Source organism: Elgaria multicarinata, chromosome 1 (genome assembly GCF_023053635.1).
Source record: "Elgaria multicarinata webbii isolate HBS135686 ecotype San Diego chromosome 1, rElgMul1.1.pri, whole genome shotgun sequence".
Taxonomy (NCBI): Eukaryota; Metazoa; Chordata; class Lepidosauria; order Squamata; family Anguidae; genus Elgaria; species Elgaria multicarinata.
The window spans coordinates 202,128,481-202,152,212 of record NC_086171.1 but is presented as its reverse complement, the minus strand read 5'-3'; the positions used below and the strand labels follow the sequence as shown (position 1 = coordinate 202,152,212).

The window sequence follows — 23,732 nt, the reverse complement described above, 5'->3', positions numbered from 1 at the left end:
CTACATCACTTTTTTTTTTTTTTTGGACTGGATTACAGGTATGCTCGGTCAATTCTTCAAATCAAAACTCAGAGCAGACTGATGTCACAAACCAAGAGAGGGATAGAATGTACCATAAAATTCATCATTAACACATATAGTTCATTCAGAGTGAATGCCATGCTCTACGATTTGCTGTAAACAAGACCCATGACATTACATGCAAATTAATATTTGCTAGGTCTGTACTTAGAGCTGTTTGCACATGGCAAGATAATGGCAGAACTTTGAACTCTTTAGAGAAGTTTCACCCACGCTTTTTTAAAAAAATTTTTTGAAGGAGAAGCCTACTTATTCTGCCAGAATAATTCCAATCACACCGGTTAGCTATAGAAGGTCAGTTGTGTTAAGAATTGCTCTGAATAATATAGACTAGTACTTAGAAGCACAAGCTGTTTCATTTCCTACATATCCTTTGAAATTTCCTTCTCAGCTGAAAACACTTACTTAAGAAGGTAAAATGCCAAGCGGCAGCTTGGGAACAAGCCATCGCAGACATGTCTCCGCGAACACGAAATATCCAAACCTTACAGCATATTTTACACAATGTGAGTTTATTAAGTGGTTATATTCTTAAAGGTGGGAACACACACACACCCTTTGGACTGGCAAGTTGCAATAAAAAATAAATAATGAGAAATAGTATAATAGGGCAAGATTAATTTATAGTTTAATATAAAATGAACACACAGTACAATGCTGAGAGCTAGTCTGCTTAAAAACAGGATTTTAAAAGAGTTATCATCAGGATAGGCCCCAAAGAAAGGAGGCAACGATCTACGCTGCTCCACAAAACCTGGCTTTGGATCCCCATTTTATCATGCAGAGGTGATTTATTCCACAAGCAAGCCTCAAACTACACTGGCAGCAACCTCTACTGGACAGAGAGGGGAGTGTCTTCCAGCACTATACAAGAGGGTGCCAGCCGATGCAAGGCCTCATGCTCACAGGCTGGGGTCCGCAGCAATTCTGACCATAGGACTCGCCTCCCCCAACCCCCGCCCACCAACGAGTGAGGGACAGAGAGATGAAAAGAAAGATTTTTTTTTTAATCTATGGCACTTACATAATTTATAATACTTTAGGCATTAGTCTCATAAATAAGAATATAAAAGATTGCTCATGCTAAGCAATTAGAACTGTTTCCCATCAAACATGCTTGTTCCAGAACTACTGACAGCAACTGATTCCTGCCAGTTGTGGTCAAGTTCATTTTGGTCGATTTCACCTAGGAGTTTCACTAACATGTTAATGAGAAGAACTACATCTATTTATCTCTAAAATGATGATGCATAAGAAGGTAAGATTGTCTAAGGCTAAGCTCCCTGCCCTGCGCCCCCCCCCCCATTTTAAAAATCTTGGGCAGTATGCTATACTGTTGCTGCGCTCCTGTTCATTCCACCGTGACAGTGGGACCCACTGCCAGCATAATGAAGTGGCACCATTTTGTAAAGGAACCCTGGAAGCGAGCGGAAATGCTCATTTCCGGATTGGGACAGGTCAGCGTGGCACTCTTCTGCAAGCTCCACTGACCTGTCCCATTTGGGAAATAATATTTATTATTATATTTATTTGCACCCTGCCTTTTGCCCAATACTGCATTTCTGCCCATTTCAGGGGTTCTTTATGAAGCACTGGCTCCTCATTGTGCTGGTGGTGGATCCTGCTGGTGCCCAGGCAGCATAGGATACTGCCCTTTGTTTGTATTTCTACAATACCATCAGTAAATCATGAAAGTGCAATTCAGGTTGGGGATTGGGTGGGTTGATTTGGTCATTTCGATCAGTTTCATTATTTTTGCAGGCATCTATTAATCAGCTGCTCATTTTGTACTTTGGAGAAGCAACAATGAAAACTGTAAGGCTTAGAGCAACAATGACGAGGAGGAGTGCAGGGCCATGTTAAGGTCAGAGATAACATTTATATCCGCTCCCACCAAAAACCACAAAAGTGCTACTTCCCTTTCCCCCCACCCTCCTTACAAAACATGGCAAAGTTTTGTTTTACAAAAATTATGAAATATCAACTCTTACAATTGGTATGTTGGGAGTCTTTTTCTCACAAGGCTAAAGCAGAAATTGAAGACGATTCCCTTTGAGTATGAGAGATAGTCCGTATGTTGTATGCAAAGAAACAGTCTGACAGCATAACCACTGCAGTCTCCTCAGCGTGTATGTAAGTGTGCCAGAGCTGGTCCACTTTTGGGTCTATGGACATCAGGCAGATAGGAATCCAGTACCAATAAGATATACTCAAAATAAACCCTTAACTTCCAAGGCCAAATACTTTATAAAAGCTAGTCTGATATACTATGGTATCAGTCAACAGCAGCTGCGTTTTGTCACTGAAGGCTGTCTTCTAAGTTTGAAGCCCTTACCGCTAGATGGGGGGTTGGTATCTGTTGATGGAATTCTACGACCTACAGAGAGAAAAAAAGCAGCTTAAATGTTAACAAAACAACTCAGAAACTCCATTCACTACAGTTTAGCCTTACGAGCATCTGCAGCTCATCATCATCTGAAGGACTATGGCAGGGTGTAACACCCCTGACAGAAATTAGGCACTTTCAGTAATAATGCTTAAAGACAACTGGCACAAAAACATTTGCAAGCCATTTTGAATTTCCCTATAAAAAATGTAGGTTATACTGTTGGAAAGTTTGAATGAAACAAAAAGGACAGTACATATGAATGAAGTAAATAGAAGTATGTAGCTATACTGTTGCACTATTCAACAGTGGTTAGAAGACAAAGACCAACAGTTATTCTCCTAAATATTACAGTTGCGTATCTTTAGTTAAGTATTAAGTAGCAGTGAAGCGATTATTTGAGCTCTTGAAATGCATCTACTACTACTGCTAATAATAATAATAATAATAATAATAATAATTTCTTACCCGCCTTTCCCTTTGGATCGAGGCGGGGAACAACATTAGTACAGAATCAATACATCTTATAAGCTGCACTATCATGTAATGGTCACCAAACATGGCTTTGCTCAGAAAACAATAATCTTCACATAAAGAGGATTTAACTGTGGCTTGGTTTATAGGTGTGCCATCACGAATTTCCAGAGCCTAATTCTGTAAAATTATGAATGGTATTGAGAGGAAACAGAATGTTTTACCTCATTTACATACCGGAACACTAGGTTATCCAATAAAACAATCTGGCAGTATGTTCAACACAAGAGGGTTCACTCTCGTCAGTGTAAAATTGACTTGTAAAAATTCAATACCACAATATGTGATGATGGATGGCACTGATGTTTTAAAAATGTTCAATCAAATTCATGGGTGATAGGACTACCTAAGGGTATTAAACATGATAATTTTCCATTTGCTACAGCCTCTGTTCATGACAAGTTGGAAATATTCTGGTATAGCCATTTCTGTATCTTGCAGGACTAAGAAAACATACTACGCTTAACAAATTGTTAACGAAGTATTTCTCACCTGACTTCCTTTAGTGATCTTTTTATTAAATGAACCTGTTATAACAAATTAATGAGTCTAAGACCATAAAGACTTCTGATATATGTGTACCCTTCTCTCTGTTTATACGGCAAGGACAATATAAAGGTCTAGAGGTTAAAACAAGAGAATGCAAAAGCCTTTACATGATCTGAAAGAAATCATGTTGCAGTTCTGTGTCCCTAACAAACAGTAACAAATATGAAGGCAACATACACCTGTTAGAAACAGAAGATCAAGCCAACATAATTGCCTGTGTTCTTTTTGCAGTCCTTAAATGGAGATGGGAGAAGAGAAATCCCACTGATTTATAAACACTTATTAAATACTTACTAATTTCTATAAAGAGTTCATTTATGTTTATTGCATTTTTTGCACTCGTCTCTACAAATATTGCGTGGATGGAATCTGCATAGTCTTTAGCATCTTTTTCCATGACTTCTCTATTGGGGGAGAGAGAGAGAGAGAGAGAGAGAGAGAGAATATAATATAAACAAACCATACCAATTTATTCTGATTTTAGAAAAGAATACTTACAATTCAATGCAACATTAAAAGCTGTTTCAACAACTAATCTAAATCCTGCTTAAGTCACTGTACCTGGGAAACCTGTAAATATAATCAAAGATTTTCTGACGAGGCCTGCCTTTAATGGTCTTCTATATTTGTGATGCACTGATGATTCACATGGAAAGGGTGGAGTCAATCAGCAAAGGGTATGTGCCTAATACTGGATTTGTCACATGCGATACCAAGTCCAAACCTTTAGGCTGCCTCTCCAGAGTTACATCTGGTCAAAAGACACACTTGCCCATGCACAGCATTTTCTGTATGGCAGGTTAAGGAAAGTTATTGATGGATGGCCAAATAGGGCCTACATCAAGCCAATAGAGCCTACATAATGGGATACTCCTCCATTAGCATACCAGATCAGGCACTTTAGAATCAGAATTCCCACCCACCCCGGGTAGTCTAACAACCCATATCAATTATGAACATTAAGCATTTTACATAATTTATTCTGCTTCTCCTAATCATTTAGAGGGGCAGAGAGGTAGGCAAGGCATTGAAAGGCCACCATGACCACTGGAAATCTTATCCGCACACATCTCTGGCTACTAAAATGTTGACACTTGAAAGTATGGGAAATGTCTATCACGGTAACCACAAGGGCTAGAAACATGTATTATGTATATATGAAAGCTGAGATTTTTCAGGTGGACGAATTCTATGTTGAACAACACATCCCATACCCTTTGGGTGCAATACATGTAGCCATGCTGTTCTTTTATGTGAAAAACTTCAACAGCTTTAATTTGGAGAATAATGCATTTCCAGTTAATTTCCAGACACCTTGAAAAGTATAGTCTTAAAAAGCTGTTTATAATGCCCCAGTGTAAAGCACAATATGCTGGGAAGCCCAACATAGTGTCCGTGGGCACCAATGTGCTCACAGACACCTCTCTTGGCACTGTCCAGATGTCCTGCTCCTCCTGTTACTTTATTTTTTAAACAAGGAGGAAGACATGCAAAGTGCCAAATCCAGGGCCATCTTTATTTCCAGGAATATCTCTGGTCTTCCACTCAATAACACACCGACCTAAAGCACAAAATCAGTTCCTAACATTACAGAATTGCTACATGACTTCATCCAGGGGCTGGACACATTAGTTAAAAGCACTATAACCATTCAGACTGCTTTGGGGCTTACAGCCAAGCCCTCGTATAAGTTTTTCATTGCTATAACAAACAGATATTCAAAGGCAGATCAATTCCATCAGTTCCTGTGTCTGCCTCCAGAAGTCTCTCCCCCGCTCAGCCATTACCTGAGGCAGACTTGCTCTGCAGCCTCCCTTTCTCAGTAGACCTTAATTTGATGAAGAACCTTGGCCACCTTTACTTGTTCATTCTAGATATAGCCCATACTACAACCTCCTCCAGTCTTTCACAGCATCCTAGCCACAGGCAACAATAGTAAAAGTCCTGTTGTCAGCCAGCCTCCATCCCTGCTGAGCCTTAAAATTCTCAAGAATGCACCTGGTTCAACATAGGAAGCTGACTTATACCAAGTAAGACCACTGCTCTATCTAACTTCAAGAAGGACGCAGACAAGCTGGAGTGTGTTCAGAGGAGGGCAACAAGGATGATCAGGGGTCTGGAAACAAAGCCCTATGAGGAGAGACTGAAAGAACTGAGCATGTTTAGCCTGGAGAAGAGAAGATTGAGGGGAGACATGACAGCACTCTTCAAATACTTAAAAGGTTGTCACACAGAGGAGGGCCAGGATCTCTTCTTGATCCTCCCAGAGTGCAGGACACGGAATAATGGGCTGAAGTTACAGGAAGCCAGATTCCAACTGGATATCAGGAAAAACTTCCTGGCTGTTAGAGCAGTACGACAATGGAGGTTGTGGGCTCTCCCACACTAGAGGCATTCAAGAGGCAGCTGGACAACCGTCTGTTAGGTATGCTTTAGGGTGGATTCCTGCATTGAGCAGGGGGTTGGAGTCGATGGCGTTATAGGCCCCTTCCAACTCTACTATTCTATGATTCTAACCCAGTAATGTCAACACAGACTAGCAGCGGCTCTCCAGAATTTTATGCAGGATCCCCTCTGATCCCTACCCGGAGGGGCCAGGGATTGAAGCTTGAACTCTGTATGGAAAGCATGTGCTCTGCCACGCCTCCCCCATAATTCTGCAACTGGTAAAAGCTGAGAGTCTCTAATTCTTTCTAGAAACTACAAAGAATGTGACTGTACTAGCAGATTGTTTTTCTGTTGCGGCACCTTGGTTGTAGAATGCCTTCCCCTTAGAGGCCTGACAGGTGCTGATCTTGGCCCCGCTTTGGCACAAAGTTAAAACATGGCTTTTTATCAAAGCCTTTGAGGGCTAAATTTGCCTAAAAGCTGCACATAGCTTTAATTGTTTTTAAATTTTCTACTGGTTTTAGCTTGTTAATAGTTTAATTTTTTTTAGCTGTGTACATTATTTATTGTTTTATACTGTTTGAATTGATTTTATCTGTACTCTGCTCTGAGATCCCAATGATACAGGAGGGGATACAAATGTTTTAAAAAATATAATTTAAAAAATTATCCAGATAAATAAGTTGTGGTTTAATTTACCTTACATCATTAAGATCACACTTATTTCCAGCAATAGCTACAACAATATTGGGAGGTCCATGTTGGCGAAGTTCTTTCACCCAGTTTTTTAATGTTGAAAATGTTTCCTAAAACAGAAGTGACATAATTAGTAAACACAAAAATATTGCCAATAAATACATTTTTGCAAATTCCATTTGCTTACCTCTTTTGTGATGTCATAAACTATAATAGCTGCTGCGGACCCTCGGTAGTACATTGGCGCCAGAGCACGAAACTGTAAAGAGAAGGACCATGTTAAAAAAAAAAAAGAGGCTAGGCTTATGTGCCATATTAAAGATCACATACAGGGGGAAAAGGGCATGGATGCCATATTATGAATCTTATTTACCTATCATCATATTTTTATCCTACCTTTCCTACAAGAAGCTGATGGTGGTGTATGTGGCTTCCCACTTCCACTGTATCCTCACAACAACCTTGTGAAATAGTTGACAGAGCGAACCCTGTTCGCACTATCACAGCAGCCCACTGAAGTAGGTTGTTCCACATGCAGGATGACTTTGGAATATTCAAGGTTCTGGATGGTTTGTTAACCATGCCAACAGCTCACCTTCGATGAGTTCGCATGACAAGCCACAGTCGCAGCTTGAGTAGTTAAAATAGCTCACGGTGGCTTAGCATGACATGTGAACCAACTCACGACTAGTCCAAGGAGTTTCAATGCTGAGGGGGTATTTGAACCAAGGTCTCCCTGGTCCTAGTCAACACTCAAAACACCACATAACTTTATAACAGACAGAGAGCAGTCATATATGAGAAAGATACATAGAGAGGCAGTGAAATTTAGATTCCTAACTCAAGTGCCATATTCAACTATGCCCCAGTACACAAAGCATGAGCACTTCAAGCTATCTTGTGTGGTTAAATTTCAGCTACATTTGTACACATGCAAGGATAGCAAGCACAGTCATTTACTTGCAGGTTAAATGCTCAGCATCGAAAGTGGGTGATCTGAGGTGCCTTTTAAGAAAGGAGTTCCCCCCTCCTCTGTTTCACATCACATGATGTCTTAAATTATTTTGTGGTATAAAAAGTTATCCCAACAAATGCTTTTCATACTGTTTTTTTGTAATTTGTGCACACCTTTGGACCTTCCTTGTATGACCCCTGAAATTTTGTGTACTCCGTTTTGTGTACTAAAATGGTATCTCAGCTGCAGGTTTTTTCTAGCACATGAAGTATGTAGTTGCTTTTTGTGGAAATCTGTGGGATTGCTTAGTTGAAGAAAAATGGTCATGAAGAAATTGATGCCTTCACTAGTGCTATATGAACAGCTGTTTTTTTCTTTCTTTCTTTCATTCCTTCCTCTTTCTTTCTTCCAGTCTTTTAACAGTATGTGTACGCACCAACATTCTGCATGCTACGTGTAAGTCTATTTTGGCACCTTAAAAATCAATTTATTACAGCATGAGCATTTGTAAGTGAGGCCATCCTGTACTGGACTTATAAAGAGTAGTGTATATATTCTTGATTATGAAAGCCCATACTGCAAGTGTTCATGTTATTGACTTCCTTCAGTTTGAGAATCAAGAAAAATGCAAAGCACATTTAGAGAGCATAAAATAGGAGTACAAGATAACCCAGAGGGGCTCAATGAGGTATCCTAATGAGACACAGGATAACACTCTAGCCAGGCCTAGGTCCCAAGGCCTGCCTCTGACACTCAGTTTAAATTCACAAGCTATCCAAGGGTGCTGAATGTGAGACAGAATTGTGGTCAAAACTTGCTCTCCATTCCAAACACAAGCTCTTCCTCAGCACATATACTGCTAATCATATTGATGGGCATTTTTCTAGTACATTAAAAAAAATCTAGAAAAATATTGTCTGAATGAATAGAAGTGCACATAAAGTAATCCAAATTAGAGAAGTGACATAAGTGGGATATGAAGAAATTAGTCTGCATTTCCCTTTGTGTTCTGATAAATTTAAACTAAAGAAGAACAAGCTCTAGAATGCATTATTTAAATTGATGCTGCATTGACAGGAAGAGGGAGAACAAGATTTCATAGCTAGATGTTAAGTTTCAAACCCTGTGCAGGTTTGGTGAGTAAAAGAAACCACTGATGGATGGATACTGGTTGCTTACAACAAGTGGGGATATAATTTGTTTAATGCCAGTTTGCTGGTTGTGCTACATAATAGATGAAAAACAGTGCAAATAATTAGTCAAGGAATCTAGCTCACCCAAAATGCAGCTGTTCTACAACGGTTCTTAGCAGTTACCCTACCCAAACGACATGTGACATTAATTGTGGGCAAGCAATAAATGTGCATTTTTTTAAATGCAGTATTGTATTACTTTGGGTTTCACACCTTAATAGCTACACAAATTTGAGGGGAAGAGTCCTGGTATACTAGGGCCAAAAGTGTTTCATAGCAGGACAGCTGTGTACATACACAATGTACATACACATATTCATGTACACACACAAATTTGACATGTCTATTTTAATTCGAGAGAGAAGTTTTGTTTGAAGGGGATTAAGGTAGATGGAAAAGATGGCAATTATTTCAAAAAATAATTGACCTACATTCAATAAAGGAAAGAGCTCATCCAAGACAGACTAGTTAGAAAGGCAGAAAGTAGATGGAGGAGAAAACTCAAAAGTCAGAACAAAATAACTCAAGATGTACTTTATAATCAGAGCTTAAACCATTTGTGTTTACATGTGAAGTCACTATCAAGATTGGCTTTAGGCAAACAGATCTGGAGAAATAATGGGGATTAACTGAGAGGCAAAAGTCCCTTTGTTCTCTGCCTTCCCTTGGATCTGGATCCATTCAGTCCAAGGCTTTGATCCCTACCTAGAGATATAAGCAGTACTAGTGCTTTCCACCTCCCTACACCCTAGAATGCCATGTTACCTTACATTCTTGGTTATGCTGTAATTGCTGTACAATGACCCCTTCCTATACTTCCTTTCCTGAGGAAGAAGACCACAGTGCTGAGTCAGAGTGCTGACAAAGTATCATGTTATCTCCATTGCAAAAGCTGTAAGTTTTACTCCAGGAGTAAAAATAGAAAAGAGGATCCTGTTTTTCCTCCTCTCTGAAAGTACTGCACAATCAGCTACACATACATGGATTTAAATAAAATAGGTTCCAACGCTTGTGTTCCGTCTTCTGCCTAAGCAAATTAAAGATGAAACTGAAGCTTGTTCCAGCCTTAAACACAAACCCTCTGCAAACCAGCTACTGGCCTTATGCAGAAAGCAGCCTGCCTTCCAAAAGTTTGATTCCTGAAATAAACCCAACCTCACAAAAATCATCCAATAACTAATAACACCTCCTAATCTCAGGAGCAGACATCTATTTAGTTTCTGAGAGGGGAAATATTTTGAACTGTTTCCTAGTGAGCTTCTCTAGGCAGAAGGGATCCATGAGCAAGAGGCAGATAGTTTAGCTGGAAACACTTATTCCAAATATCTCAAAAGAGGAAAGGAAAAGAGATGGACCATATATGGTAGGACAGGGGAGAAGAAGGGGCATCCATGTGGCAACAGGACTTGACTGCAGGCCTCTATAGAGGAGAGGAAGAAGGGAGATGAGGGTCTTGGCCTTTTACCTCAACTCCAATCAAAAAACACCCCTCCGGGAAAGCTGACTAGAAATATATATATATATATATATATATATATATATATATATATATATATATATATCCTTAAAGGGAAAGCCTCCTAAAAGGCTAACAAAGCAAAGGAAGATACCTCAGGCAATGGGGCACATGGTATTTATTTATTTATTGCATTTATATCGCACCTTTTTTCCTCTTAAGGAACCCAAGGTGGTGTACATAAGCTTCCTCCTCTCCGTTTTCTCCTCACAACAACAACCCTGTGAGGTAGGTTGGGCTGAGAGTTTGTGACTGGCCCAAAGTCACCCAGTGGGTTTCCATGGCCGAGTGGGGACTAGAATCCGGATCTCCTGACTTCCAGTCTAACACCTTAGCCACTACACCAAACTGGCTATGGTATTGCAGATGTGCTATGATCAGATGGCATGGGGTGGAGGCAGACAGAGAGAATATTAACTCTCTTCCCTTGTGGCCCAATCAAAACTATACAGAGGAACATGTGCTTGCCCTGACAATTGTCCTTACCTTTTTAAACTCAACCTTCCAAGTACTGTTGTTCTAAAGGCCAGTGTTAAGTTTAGACTATTCAAATTAGAACAGTTCCATGAAAAAGAGAAGTGAAAGTTCTAGCAACAATTTCTGATAAGGCAATGCTTGAAATGCTTGTGTGCATAAATAGACATGTTGTATTACTACCAAGCTATCTGACCATCAAAGCCACACAAAGCTAACAGATTTATACAGTTTAACTTTGAAGAGGCAAAGGCACAGCTTACAAAGCCAATCTAATGTGGGGCTATTCCAATCTAGGCACACAGATCATATCTTGGTCCCTAGTATGCATTAAAGGGACTTTTTCCCCTGTATATTACATTAGGTATTGCTAGATTGCTTTCAGATGAATCATTTCAGTTTTCTGATCTAGGGAAGCAGTGCTGTGCACCAGTTTAAAAATGGTCACCTGGAAGTGGCAATGGCACACAGGTAGGTAGGTAAGACAGCCATATATATTCTGGCTGCAACATAAAATGTAGGTCACACCTCTTTACAATGAAAAAGCAATGGATTATCTACTTACTCGTTCTTGTCCAGCTGTATCCCATATTAAGAATTTATGCAACTCATTCTGATACTGCACTGTCTTGGTCATAAAAGATGCTCTGAAAAGTATTTAATACACGAATCTATCAGAAAATAAAACTAATAATCATCAAAAAAGAAGTTAGAACTCTACACATCCATAAATATTAAGGTTAGGATTTATTTCTGTACAAAAATCTAGACATGTAGAAACACACACACCCCACACACACTGATACAGATTTATTAATATCACCATAAACATGGAAGGAAGAAGGTTTGTACATTTCCTATTTTCTTTACCCGCTAGTAAGGAGAGCACCTTGCTAGAGAGGAAAATGCCTCGGGCAACTAAAATCAAATTGCATTATAGAGGAGCTAATGTAAGACAATGAGAGCACAATCCTACGGTCCCTGTACAGCATTCCAGGGACCACAGGATTCTCCCTCCTGAAGCCATAGACACTGATGCAACTTTGGGAGGGCGACTCCAGAATCCAATCCCTCCCCGCTGTTGCAGAAAGAACCATGGCTTTCTGAGGTCACAGAAGTGGCCTCAGAGGACTCCACAGAGGTCAAAAAGGGTTGTTCTGGTGAGCGGGGAGGGGAGAGGATTCAAAAAATCCTATGGCCTCTCCAGCCCACCCTACCCACAGCAGCTCACACCTCTTCTAGACAGGCTCAGCACTCTTTGGAACCATTACAATCATAGGTACTGCTGCAATCATGTGTACCTGTTCGCCTCTGGTTCTCACTGTATTTCATCCACAAGATTCAATACCATTGCATGGAAGAAATTTGGCATATCACCTGCATTAAGAACTCTTGAAGTTAAGGCAATTTCTTTATGTATTAAGATCCTTTTGGAAAACCAAAAGGACCAATGAGCTAATTCCCAATGGCTCTCAACAACTACCACCTGATTGCAAATACTCCTTTTGTGGGGGAAGGTTTTTGAGAAAGTTGTGGCTGTACAACAGCAGGTACTTTTGGATGATACTGATTATGAGACCTATTTCACTCTGGGTTCAGACCTAGATTCAGAACTGAATCAGCCTTGGTCACTCTGATGGATGACATTTATTGAGAGGGGGAGTGTGACCCTGCTGCTCCTGCTGCTCTCAGTTGCTTTTGATACCATCAACCATGATATCCTGAACTGGCTCAGTTGGTTGGGAGATCCGTATTGCAGCGCTGTCATTCCTACCAAGTGGGTTAGTGCCAAGAAGTGGCACTGGTAGACTGTTTGCTTGGCCCCATGACAATAGTGTTATGGGACACCAGGGGGTACCATCTTTTCCCTAACACTGTTTAAGACTTATACAAAGGCCACACAGGTCCTAGACCAGTGCCAGTTCTGGCAAGACAAAGGTCTTGTGGGTAAGTGGCTACCAGGTCCAGGAGATATGTAGGCTACCTGTACTGGATTGGAGATGAGAAGGCCTGGAAAAATGCTGAAAAAAATGTTTATTCCCAGTTTTTTTAAAAGCCTTTTTTCTTCTTCTTTCCAAAAAATTGAAAAAATGAAGAAAAATGGATTATGGGATGTTTTATTTTAGCATGATCAATGAAATGCTTAAGACAAGGTGTTCAGATATTTACTTCTCCAAATGTTTTCTAAAAACTATGTAGAGTATCAGATTATTACAATTTCTGTACACGGAGGACAAGCAAGTCCTACGTTGCAAACTGAGACTACAACTCTCAAATGCAAGAGCAAGATGCATTTCTGCCTCTAGGGGGCACTGCCATTGAAGCAGAGAGTGAAACTGATAGTGATAGCTATAGCTCAGAAAATGAGTCTGATTAAATTTCATGCATATTCATTGAATCTTAGTCCCCACTTTTTCTCAGTTCTTTTTATGGGAATGGGTGCTTTATGTCTGCTTGACACTGTGGAGGACTAGCGGAGACATAAATAATTTTCTTTGTTTCTTCTGTTGTTTTTTAAATTGTTTTTTGCCTGCTCCTCATAAACTGGCAAAACCAAAAAGGCTCCTTACAGTTCAGGAGTTTGTAGCTCCACTTGTTACCAATATTGAAAAAGTAAATTCAATTTGTAAAAATTGTTGGTATACACTATACATTTAATATACCAAATCTGATAATTTTATGCCAAACCAACTTATACATAATTACATTTTAGGTTCCTAAAGTAACAAAGTGACTTTTAATCTGTAAGAAGTGCTAATATTGAATCCCCAAAAAACTTTTCCAAGAATTTCCATTTTTTCTGAACACCCCTAGAAAAAAACAACAACAGTTTTCCCCCCATGGCTTCAAAATTTCTGGAAATTTTACATCCCTATACTGGATGGGGTTGCATGCCTCTGAAGGAGCAGCTGTGTAGTCTGAATTCATCTTTGTTGCTAGAGGCCCAGGTGGTTTCAAAGCCTTGAGGTGTTTTTTTTACCAGTTTGGCTGGTATGCCAGCTGCAATGGTTCTTGGACCAGGATATCTCCACCACAGTGGTCTAGGCACTCGTAACTTCAAAGTTGGATTATTGCAATGCACTTTATGTGGGGTTGCTCTTAAGGCTAGTGAGGAAGCTGCAGCTGGTACAGAATGCTTTGGCTAGGATGCTGAGTGGGGCTTCCTATCAGCAGCATACTACATGTGTGCTGAGGGAACTGCATTGGCTGCCTATTTGCTATTAGGGTGGATTTAAGGTTTTGTTTCTAGCGTATAAAGCCTTAAACAACTTGGGACCTGTTTACCTGAAAGTCTGCCTTCTCCCCTATTGACCCATTCAATCCCTAATATCATCTGGGGAGACCCTCCAGATGGTGCCACATGATCCCGAGGCACGCCACATGCTCCATGATTCGGAACAAATCTTCCCCTGAGATTAGAGATGTGCTGGCCATTTTTATTTTTAGGCAGATGTTGAAGGCACATTTTTTAATTCTAGTGTAGTTTAACTTACTACCCATTTCATTCTTATGAATATGTAGACACAATATATTCTATGTATTGGTTTTCATATCTTTATTTTTATGGTTTTTGTACACCAATTTGAAATCTGTATATGTAAGTGGTTTTTATATACTTGTAAAATAAAGTAATAGTAAAATAAATAAATAGCAAAACAAGTTATCAGACTTCAGTTGATGGAAACATAACCCATACAGATTGTATTTTTCAGGCAAACTCCAAAAGAAAATATGTATTTTATATCAATGTAACTCAACTACAGTATGTTATCAAGGAACCAGAAATAGTCTAAGGTATCATTTAAAAAAAAATACGCTATATCTTAAGCAAAATGGAATTAAAAAGCAAAGTTGCTCTTTGAACTTGAAGTTTGAGATTTAAATTTTTCCTAGCAATTATTTTAGTTCTAAAATGTAGACAGGCATTTTCTGTAACAAAGTACTCAAGGTAACAGGTAAAGCCAAAACCTCTTTACTTTGCATAAAGCATTTTACTTTTTCCAAAGGAACATTTCCCAAAGCTCTCTAATTATTGTTTAATAAATCAAATTCAAGACTCCTGATAGCTAATTTCATAATTTGGTATATTAAATAGTTATATATACAAATCAGACAGGTTCACAAACTTTCAGATTAGGTCTGAACATAGGTACTTTATGCCACCTGATCAATTATCATAAACAATTAAGAAAAGTGCTTGTATACTTCCTAGTTCCACCCTTGCTGGTTTGTGATATGAACGAAATCTCACTGAGAGCTCTCCATTTCCTTGGCCAGGTAAACCACACCTTCAGAATAATGACGTCATCTTTTCAGCTTGTGAAAGGTTAAGCCGAGGCATATAAGTAGACAAACCAGGCATAAAACAAAGAAAGAGACCCGTGCAATAGGGCGAGAGTATGTCCTCTTTCCGTTGGCACATCTTACTTTCCATCCCCACAAGATAAGACCCCAAAGAGAAAGGGTATGCTACAGAAGAGCATGATCACAATCTGGATCTATACCTGACTTTCTGAGATTCCTTAAAAGTGTTTCACTTCCCATCTCTACACATCGTTCTTGACAGCTGCGTACTGCCAAAGAAAAGCTGCCACAAAGGAAATGTCTCTGTAGACTGCCAGGGCACAAACACACCAGCTTGTGCACCCTGCCCATACAGCCTGCTACACTGGTTACCTCAGAAATATGAACAGCAAGTGGGTTGGTCTATGGCCCAAATGGGACATAGGATGTTTATTAATTTGCACCAGTGCAAGAACAGATACAGCAGTGCCTCTTTCTAAAACGCGAGTTCTAAGGGCAATAAACTGATTCACTCTTATGCAACGAGAACCCTGTGTTTGTCTACTTCAGGGTTATTATTCCATTTGTTCTTATTCTTTATTTGTTCTCTCATTTATCACTTTAGTCTCTGAATTTTGCAAATGACTGGCTTTTCATAAATCTTGTAATCATGCAGAATGCTGCACTCAGTAGGCAGAGGTACACTATCACTAGCATGGAGATTAAGGGCAAAATCCTAACTGGATAGTTACCAGCCCCCAAAACTGGAGGCTGTTGACTATCCTACACAGGGCAGCTGGAGCACAGGGCATCCTCCCTTCCATGCTGAGGCCAACCTGTTTTGCCTAGAGGTGTGATTCCGCCTATCTAGGCGCAGCTTTGGGGAAAGGGAGGGAAGGGGCCTGGAGGCATGATAGGAAGCTGCATAAAGCGTCTTCTGCAGTTTCCTCCCATCCCCACTGCAGGGACTGCCCCCTTTTCACCCTCTCTGTGCTCCTTTTCCGAGCGCGGACACATGGCCAGCATGGCAAGAACCGTGCCAGCTACGAGAGGGCAGAAAGAGCCATCTCTTGTCTCCAAGGATGGACCGTGGTTCCAGTCTTGGTTTCCAGAAACCAAAGAATCCCATGAGCTTCTAGACAGTGTCTAGTGGCCATGGGATTGCCCCCTATGTTTATTGCCACCCATGGTTACTAGTTAATGGTAAAATCTATCCTTCCTTCATAAATACATTGAATGACTTTAAAGGATTATATCAGATTGGCAAACAGACCTTTGTCAATCCTCCTATATGCAGACAATGCAGCGTGTCACTGTCAAGCATAGACCTGAGACGTCTTTTAAGTGCTTTAGCTTCTTATTGTAAAGATGAACTGCTGACAATAAACTACACCAAAACTAAGGTCCTGATCTTTAACAAAAAGAGAACCAAGCATCGATGGCAGATCAATGGACATCAAATCAAGCAGGCTACCTCCAATAAATACCTAGGAGTAACCTTTCAATCATCAGGCTCGTGGAAATCCCAAACAAAGCATGCCATTGCAAATGCTTAAAGGAGCACTAGAGCACTCCTTTCTTTTTTCTATGCAAAAGGTGGCCAATATATCCCTGCAGCCATGCAACTATTTACTGCTAAAGTAATTTCAGATGCTGTACGGATGTCAGATATGTGTTATTGAAGACTATGCCCCTTTTGATGTTGCACAAACAAAATTTCTAAGAGCAACATTAGGAACCCCTTCTTGTGTGCCTAATACAATCCTACGGCTTGAGGCAGGACAAATTACTACGGAGACATGAATGCTGATACATAAGATGAATTTCTGGTTAACGTTGATGTTTTGTCCTATGGGTCTTGCCCCACTGACTTTGACTGACCCATATCAATCCAAATGGAAAAGGACACTATCAACAAAACTGCAGAATTTGGGCTTCTCAACTGATGCCATACGGGTTTTGGGATATGCTAAACCTAAAGCGGCTATTATACAGAGATATCGAACTCCAAAACCACCTGAGACTGACTGTACGCCATCCCAACTATCAGGACTATGTAGGAGCATTTACAATGCCAAATTATATGTCAAGCCTATCAATTCCCAAATATAGGAAAGCTTTTATGTTACCCAGATTAAATGTTCTACCTTCTGCACTCCTCGAAGGCAGATATAATAAGATCCCTGTTCAAGATCGAATATGCCCTTGTGACATGGGAAGTGTGGAAACTGAAGCCCATGTATTACTCCACTGTCCTTTTTACCATGACCTCCCTAAAGATCTTATTACCCCAATTCTTTTTTAAAAAAACCAGGGAGATCTGAAGTATTTTATTTAAAACACCTATTATCAGATCAGAACCCTCTGATTACACACAATGAAGCACGATTCTGTGCATCTGCTATCACCTGCAGAAAAATTAATGATAAACCAAGGATAGTAAACCTCTGCTATTACTATTTCGTTTATGACATTTTGTGTTTCAGATACATGACTCTTGTTCTTCAGTCTTTAACAGGACTGTCTTTATAATAGTTGTAATTGTAGTTATCCTAACCTGTCGGTTAGAGACTTTTGTCTCTAACCAACAAAAGTTTAGAGACTTTTGTTCTTAATTTGGCTTGCTTTTATAATTATTGTATTTTGCTTTTATAATGATTGTATTTCTAGCTATTTTTATTTTGCTGGTCTATGACCATCATAAATTTTGAATTTGAATGTAAGCCTATGTGGCAGGGTTTTGCTATTTTATTGTTTTACTCTGTACAGCACCATGTACACTGATGGTGCTATATAAATAAATAAATAATATATATATATATATATATATATATATATATATATATATGCTAGCGGCAATGTTAATTCTGAATCATGAGAAGCAGCATTGGCTTCTGTTTGCCTTTATTTTGGAAGAGTGAACATGAGTTTACACCTTCTCTACAGCTTTCAAAATGTTAGCCAAGACTAAACAACCAGTACATTCCATGTCCAATTTAACTGTAATCATAACATTGTTTATATAGTAAACAATTCTGACATAGCATTTTGTGCTTACAGTTTCATTTTAAGAGTACCTTATGTCCCTATATAAGGAAATGTTAATGTGGAATGCAAGCCATGAAAAGTTTCCACAAGTGAACACTAGACAGCAAATAAGGAACCCACACATAAAACTCTCCAATTGATCAAAATATGTTGCTTAGTTTGTATATTGAAGAGTCTAGATATTCACATAGCTAATAATTTGCACACACATCTTTTTAGTACAAAAGAGCAGTTCAAACACTTAAGGGCCAATGTAGTCATAATGCTCACTTCCTCTTAATTGTGATCAGGAAATCAGAAGTCAGATCCCAACCTTAACTGAGGTTAACACTAACATGAGTTTCCTTTACCCCAGGATATTAAACCCACTTTAAAATGCAGCATCAAATCCTGATCCAACACAAACCATGGTTAATATTAACTGTGGTTAAGATGAGTGTATGCATTTCCCTCAACTGCAGTTAAAGGGGAATGGAGTGAGAGGAGGAAGTGTGTATTTCCAAGGCTGGCTCCCATTTCTTAACCATGGCATGAGAGGGAACCAGCATTATATCTGCATCTGATCTTAGAGGAAATTTTAACTTCTACTTTCCTGCCAGATAACAAACAATTTACATAGATTTTACCCTCTACAGCTATGTTTCCAAGTGTACATGGAAATACACAACATTTTTAGGTGCTTAATGCTATATTTCCCTAGCTTGTTGGTTTCTCTCAGTTCCTCACCCGATTGTTGGATTAATGTTGGGATCAAAGCTGTCTTCTACAAAGCGCCATACAATGCTTGATTTGCCCACACCAGTGTCCTGAAAAGAGAATCAAACATATAATTTGAAAATAGTTGAAAAAAATTTTAAAGAAGGATTTTTGTGGCAATTACAATAAAATCCTAAATTTTCATTAAGTTGTGTTTTTCTCCCCTCAACTTTGTGTTTTTCTCCCAATCTATTTATTGGGATAAATAGATTGATCTGAACAAGCAGACATGCTCATTTCAAACAAAACAATGCTGTGTTGCTGTAGATAGGGCTACAACTAGATAGTGCTGCCCTTCCCCCAGGGTGTGCGTATCTGCTCCTTCAAGGGCAGTGAAACTCCCTTGAAGGACTGGCACATCACCACCCAAATCAGACAATTTCCCAATTCCCAACCCCCTACATCCTATCTAGATTATATTTCAGACTTCATCTAATATTCCATCAAGGCACTGTTTAAGAGTTTCACTACTTCACTAGGATTCTCAGGTGGAGAAGAGGTAGAATCTTGCTAATGAATGTTAACTTGCTAATGAATTTAGAGAGCATTAATTACATCCTTCCCCTTGCTTTAAAAAATGGCTAAAGTATGTTTTAAATCTCTAACAAGCCTACAGATCTGTTAATAATTTTGTAAAGATATCTTGAAAAGATTTTTATTGTAAGTGAAGAGTGGGATGGGAAAATGCATATTATCCACTAAATAATTAATACGCCTAGCCTGCCTGAAACTATTTGTGAGATGCAGGAATAACTCTTTACACCTCAGTTAGCAACTCACCTTCATATAATTTTAGCCCTGGATACTGCTAGTGTGTACTTTATTTTAATCCAAATGTCGACCAGAAATTATGAGATAGCAATAGCGCAAGGCTTTAAACCTATATGCAAATACTTCAGAGTAAATCCCATTGATATCTGTGGGACTTACTTCTATTTGTTTATTTATTACATTTCTATACCGCCCAACAGTCAGAGCAATCTGGGCGGTTCTGAATAAGCATGGATGTTATTGGGATGTAAATATATAATCTGATGGTGCTTAATTTATCTACCCAAGCCTAGACAGCACAACGCATAGGCAGTATTCATCACCTATGAGTACACCACATTAAAATGCCAATTTTAGGAAATGCAGTGATGCTTCCATGCTTTCACAAAATGCCACTACAGTGGCAACATGGTTTCTGGTAAGCTGTACCTGCACTAATTTTCAACAGCTATATAGGAACCAAACCTAAAGAAGTGTACAGTAAACAACTTAGTCTGGAAACAAAAAGGTGTTAAACTAGTTAAGAGTATCTGTCATGCGTATTACTCATTCAGCCACACCCTGTTTAATGAAAGGCCATACGCACTTCCAGTAACATACCTGGAAGAATAAATACTAGGCAGCCATGAGCAGAGGAGAGGAGAAAGCCTAAAGTGATGTAACACTTTTGCAGTTCTGGATTTTTTTCTTCTTGTGCATAAATAAGAGTAAAATGTTCAACTGGTCAAAAGAATAATGTCCACCTATTGTTGCCACGGTGAATTAATATTCATGCCGCTGTATATGGCTTCATTTGAGATTAATGATATACCTTTGGCCTTGTGGCAAGGCTGTATGCTATGAAACCCAATTGGGAGTCTAAATATTATTTTTATTTATTTATTTATTACATTTCTATACCGCCCAATAGCCGGAGCTCTCTGGGCGGTTCACAAAACATACTTTGTGACTTTAGAAATAGGCCCAAGGTTTAGATAGCTGGAAATTCTGAGGTTATAATAATGCTAGCTTTATTTTTTATTTTTTTACAAAGGATCTCTTTCAACTATCTTAAATGTGTGTTTATTCTCTCATATTTAAATGAAAGGCATATGAAGCATTACATCTTTATATTCACATCAACTTGAGAAATACCACCAGCCACAGAATAGATTTAAGGGGAAAAGTTAGCATACACGAATGTTGCCTCACCAATCCTCTTTTCTCCGTCATATACAGAACAAACCCTATTCTACAGAAAGCATTGCTTTTCTGGAAGAATGGAAACATACCTGCTGAGTTTGATTCAGTGTTAGGAAAAAAAAAGTTGTACAAAGAAAAGTCTCTGAAACGTGGAATTCAGACTGGATTCCATTCCTCATATTGAGAATTAAGTGATTTACCGTGCAGTGGTATGCATGCCTATGCAGTAGTAAGTCCCAATGAGTTCAATGAGATTTATTCCCAGGTAAGTGTGTAGAGGACTGCAGCCTTAAAGCGTGCTCCCCCTCTTTTAAAGGAAAGTATTGCCTTGAGTACTTCTCAAGTACATCTTTACATCTTCCCCACATATTGGTCAATAGCCTATTTTTCCTTATAGGCTTCTTTCAAAATCTGTTCCACTAGTTTTCAAAAGCCAAACAACATTAAAACAAACAGAACAGCTTGGTTCTTAACACCCATAACTTTTGGGAACTATACATCAACAATGGCTCTGGATGGATAATGTTTAGGATAAACACCAAAAATATTTCTCCCTCCTAGAAATGTGTACAAACTCACGTACTTGAAGGTTTCAATTCTATTCATGTTTATTTGGAAGTAAGTCCTGTTCAGAAACTAGGACTTGTTTCTTAGAAAAGATACATTGGCTTGGACCATAAGAAACCACCCACCCACCCACACCCACACCCACACCCACACTCTTACTCTAGAAGTAAGGCCAATCTAAGGCCATACTCCTAAACACACTGACCTGGACATAAGCCTCCTTGAAAACAGTGTGACTTATTTCTGTGTAAACACGCATAGGATTGTGTTGTAAATATTAAATGTACTAGTCGATGATATCTCAGCTCTGGAATGTTAAACAGCCCCCCCCCCCAGCGCTCCTATCACCCCCACCCCAATTTCTCCGCCAATGTGACAACTCTAGGAAGACGTACAGGCAAAAACAATAGAAGCCGCATATCTGAAATGCCCTTATGGAGGTAAGAAAAAGGAAAGATACCCTTTCTTCCTCGCCAAGGAGGACAGGAAGAAAAGTGCTTTTAAAAACCAAGTTTCAAAGCCGCCCTGCGTCCGTGGGTAGAAAAACAACAACTTCCGCACCTTCCTCTTACCTAAACAGCCGACCCCTTCGCTCCCCCACGGCCCCATTACTTACCCCGAGCAGGCAAACTTTGAGCTCCCTCAGAGCCATGACTTGAGAAGAAGAGGCGGCTGCCTTTAAGAACCGCAGGCACAGTCCAGCAACACCATAGCCCCTCCCTGGAAAAAGGCACACATTGAAGAGCCTCCTCCAATTCCCCTTCAAGCAGAGTCCCCAGAGAAGATATGGGACAGGGTGACGACGACCAAAAAAATTAAATAAATAAATCTCCTCAGGCTTCTCCTCCCCCTCAGTTCCTAGTTACAGGTAAAACCTTCTCTTCCTCCTCCTCAGACCCCGCAAACCGGGCGCCATCTTGGACGGCCCATTGACAATCACCTGACGGAGCCTCTCCGCCCCTTTCAGTGACACAAGCTCGGAGGGAGAAAGCGCTATTGTAGACACGAGACTCTCGTTCACCACCACCACCACCTCACATCTTTCCCCTTTATGGGCCCTTCTCAGAAGGGCTGCAAGGCCCTGGGCGGTTTCTAATAAAGGGAAATAGTGGGGTTTATGAAGATTTATTATTGCGGGGCCGGGCGGGCAGGCGAGCGTTAGGTGGGCGTGTGGTTCAGCAGAGGGTCAGGGAGCGCAGCCGGCTCCTCCTCCTCCTCCTCCTCCTCTCCGGGCCCAAATCTCCTCCTCCCTCTTCCCTCCCCACCAATGTCCATTTCAAAATGGCTGGTAAGTGGATTTCATTTCTCCTGCTCCTTCGTGTAGATTTAATGCGTGTGTCCGTTTTTTTTTGTTTTGTCCTCCTCCCTTCCGTACGCGAGCTTTAAATCTTGTCGCCTGCGTTTTATAGGAGAGAGCGTTTAAACGTGGAGTAAAAATTGCGTGTTGGCTCTCTCGTTTTGTGGTTGCTGCGGATGTGTTTTTTTGTTTTGTTTTGTTTTTAAAAAATGAAAGCTGCCTCCTTTCCAAAAAGAGTCTTGTGGGGAAAAACAACAACACAACACCAACCCCCTGTGTCTTCTTTCTCTCTTTCTCTCTCTTTCTCTTTTTCTTCCTCTCTCTCTCTTTTGTTTTTTGTTTGTAGGGATCCCTTTGTATTTTGTGGATTTGCAGGATGACTTAGATGATTGTGAGTAACTGTTTTCAATTTATTTTAAATAAATAAATAAATAAATAAATAGAAGTGAAATCGTTGATCGTCTCCCTACCGCATCTTCCTATGAAAATCCTTTATTCCGCTTCACGTTCTCTTCAAGACGTGGAAGAGGATTGTAAGGACGATGATTTCCTCCCAGAATTTTTTTTAAAAATAATAATGTTATTTTTAGTTGGGGAGGAATCTGCATTTTAAAGGCTGTGGCTTTGAATTTGATTGTGGCAGGTTGACTTGTGGCTCGAATCGGTCCTAAATCCACTACTGGGAAATCAGCGCTTTCATGTCAATGAAATTTACTTCCAAGGACTAGATAATGTAACATTTCTGACAGGTTTTACAGGCATGGCTCCTTTTCTATTTACTATCCATAGATAGATAGATAGATAGAATTAAACACTTGTTACAGATGCGGATTCCTTGCCCGCCCCTTTCATTTTTAAGGATTAAAAACCCAACTCTTTAAGACACAGTGAAATCCTGTTAGAAAATTGGTGGGGGAGGAGGATAAGGACTTTTTTTCAACAGCTTGTTAAACAAGTTACAGGGTGGGTGTGTTTTTTGTCCCCCAGTTTCATTGAAACAAATGCTGCAGACTGGCTCTAAACACATTCGTAAAAGATACCATAGTATTTGTCTT

The 23,732-nt window shown here is 39.8% G+C and overlaps 2 protein-coding genes across 4 annotated transcripts in view; one reads left to right on the top strand and one right to left on the bottom strand.

The window, feature by feature from the left end:
• Positions 1 to 684: 684 nt before the first annotated feature.
• Positions 685 to 22,307, bottom strand: RAB22A (RAB22A, member RAS oncogene family). Its single transcript, XM_063146772.1, has 7 exons — positions 21,997 to 22,307; positions 18,831 to 18,910; positions 11,338 to 11,419; positions 6,822 to 6,893; positions 6,638 to 6,744; positions 3,845 to 3,954; positions 685 to 2,458 (listed from the first exon to the last, which is right to left on the bottom strand). Exons 1-7 carry the CDS (start codon positions 22,030 to 22,032, stop codon positions 2,361 to 2,363), a joined length of 585 nt encoding a protein of 194 aa, XP_063002842.1. The 5' UTR covers positions 22,033 to 22,307; the 3' UTR covers positions 685 to 2,360.
• A 110-nt stretch (positions 22,308 to 22,417) lies between these two features.
• Positions 22,418 to 23,732, top strand: part of LOC134412621 (serine/threonine-protein phosphatase 4 regulatory subunit 1-like) — a 54,418-nt gene continuing 53,103 nt past the window's right edge. For 2 of the 3 annotated variants that reach the window (XM_063146573.1, XM_063146565.1), the window contains exons 1-2: positions 22,418 to 22,668; positions 23,024 to 23,068. In XM_063146573.1, coding sequence (XP_063002643.1) covers positions 22,662 to 22,668; positions 23,024 to 23,068 — 52 coding nt within the window. In that variant the 5' untranslated portion in view covers positions 22,418 to 22,661. The remainder of the gene's footprint in view (positions 22,669 to 23,023; positions 23,069 to 23,732) is intronic. The other variant, XM_063146581.1, reaches the window with a different exon arrangement.

Bases quoted from the DNA above. Each gene is read 5' to 3' on its own strand.
- RAB22A (XM_063146772.1), bottom strand. From the start codon at position 22,032: ATGGCTCTGAGGGAGCTCAAAGTTTGCCTGCTCGGG. The intron at 11,420-18,830 runs GTGAGGAACTGA...AATACTTTTCAG, and splicing joins AACATTAATCCAACAATCGG to AGCATCTTTTATGACCAAGA. The intron at 2,459-3,844 runs GTAAGTATTTAA...TTCTCTCTGTAG, and splicing joins TGAACTCTTTATAGAAATTA to GTCGTAGAATTCCATCAACA.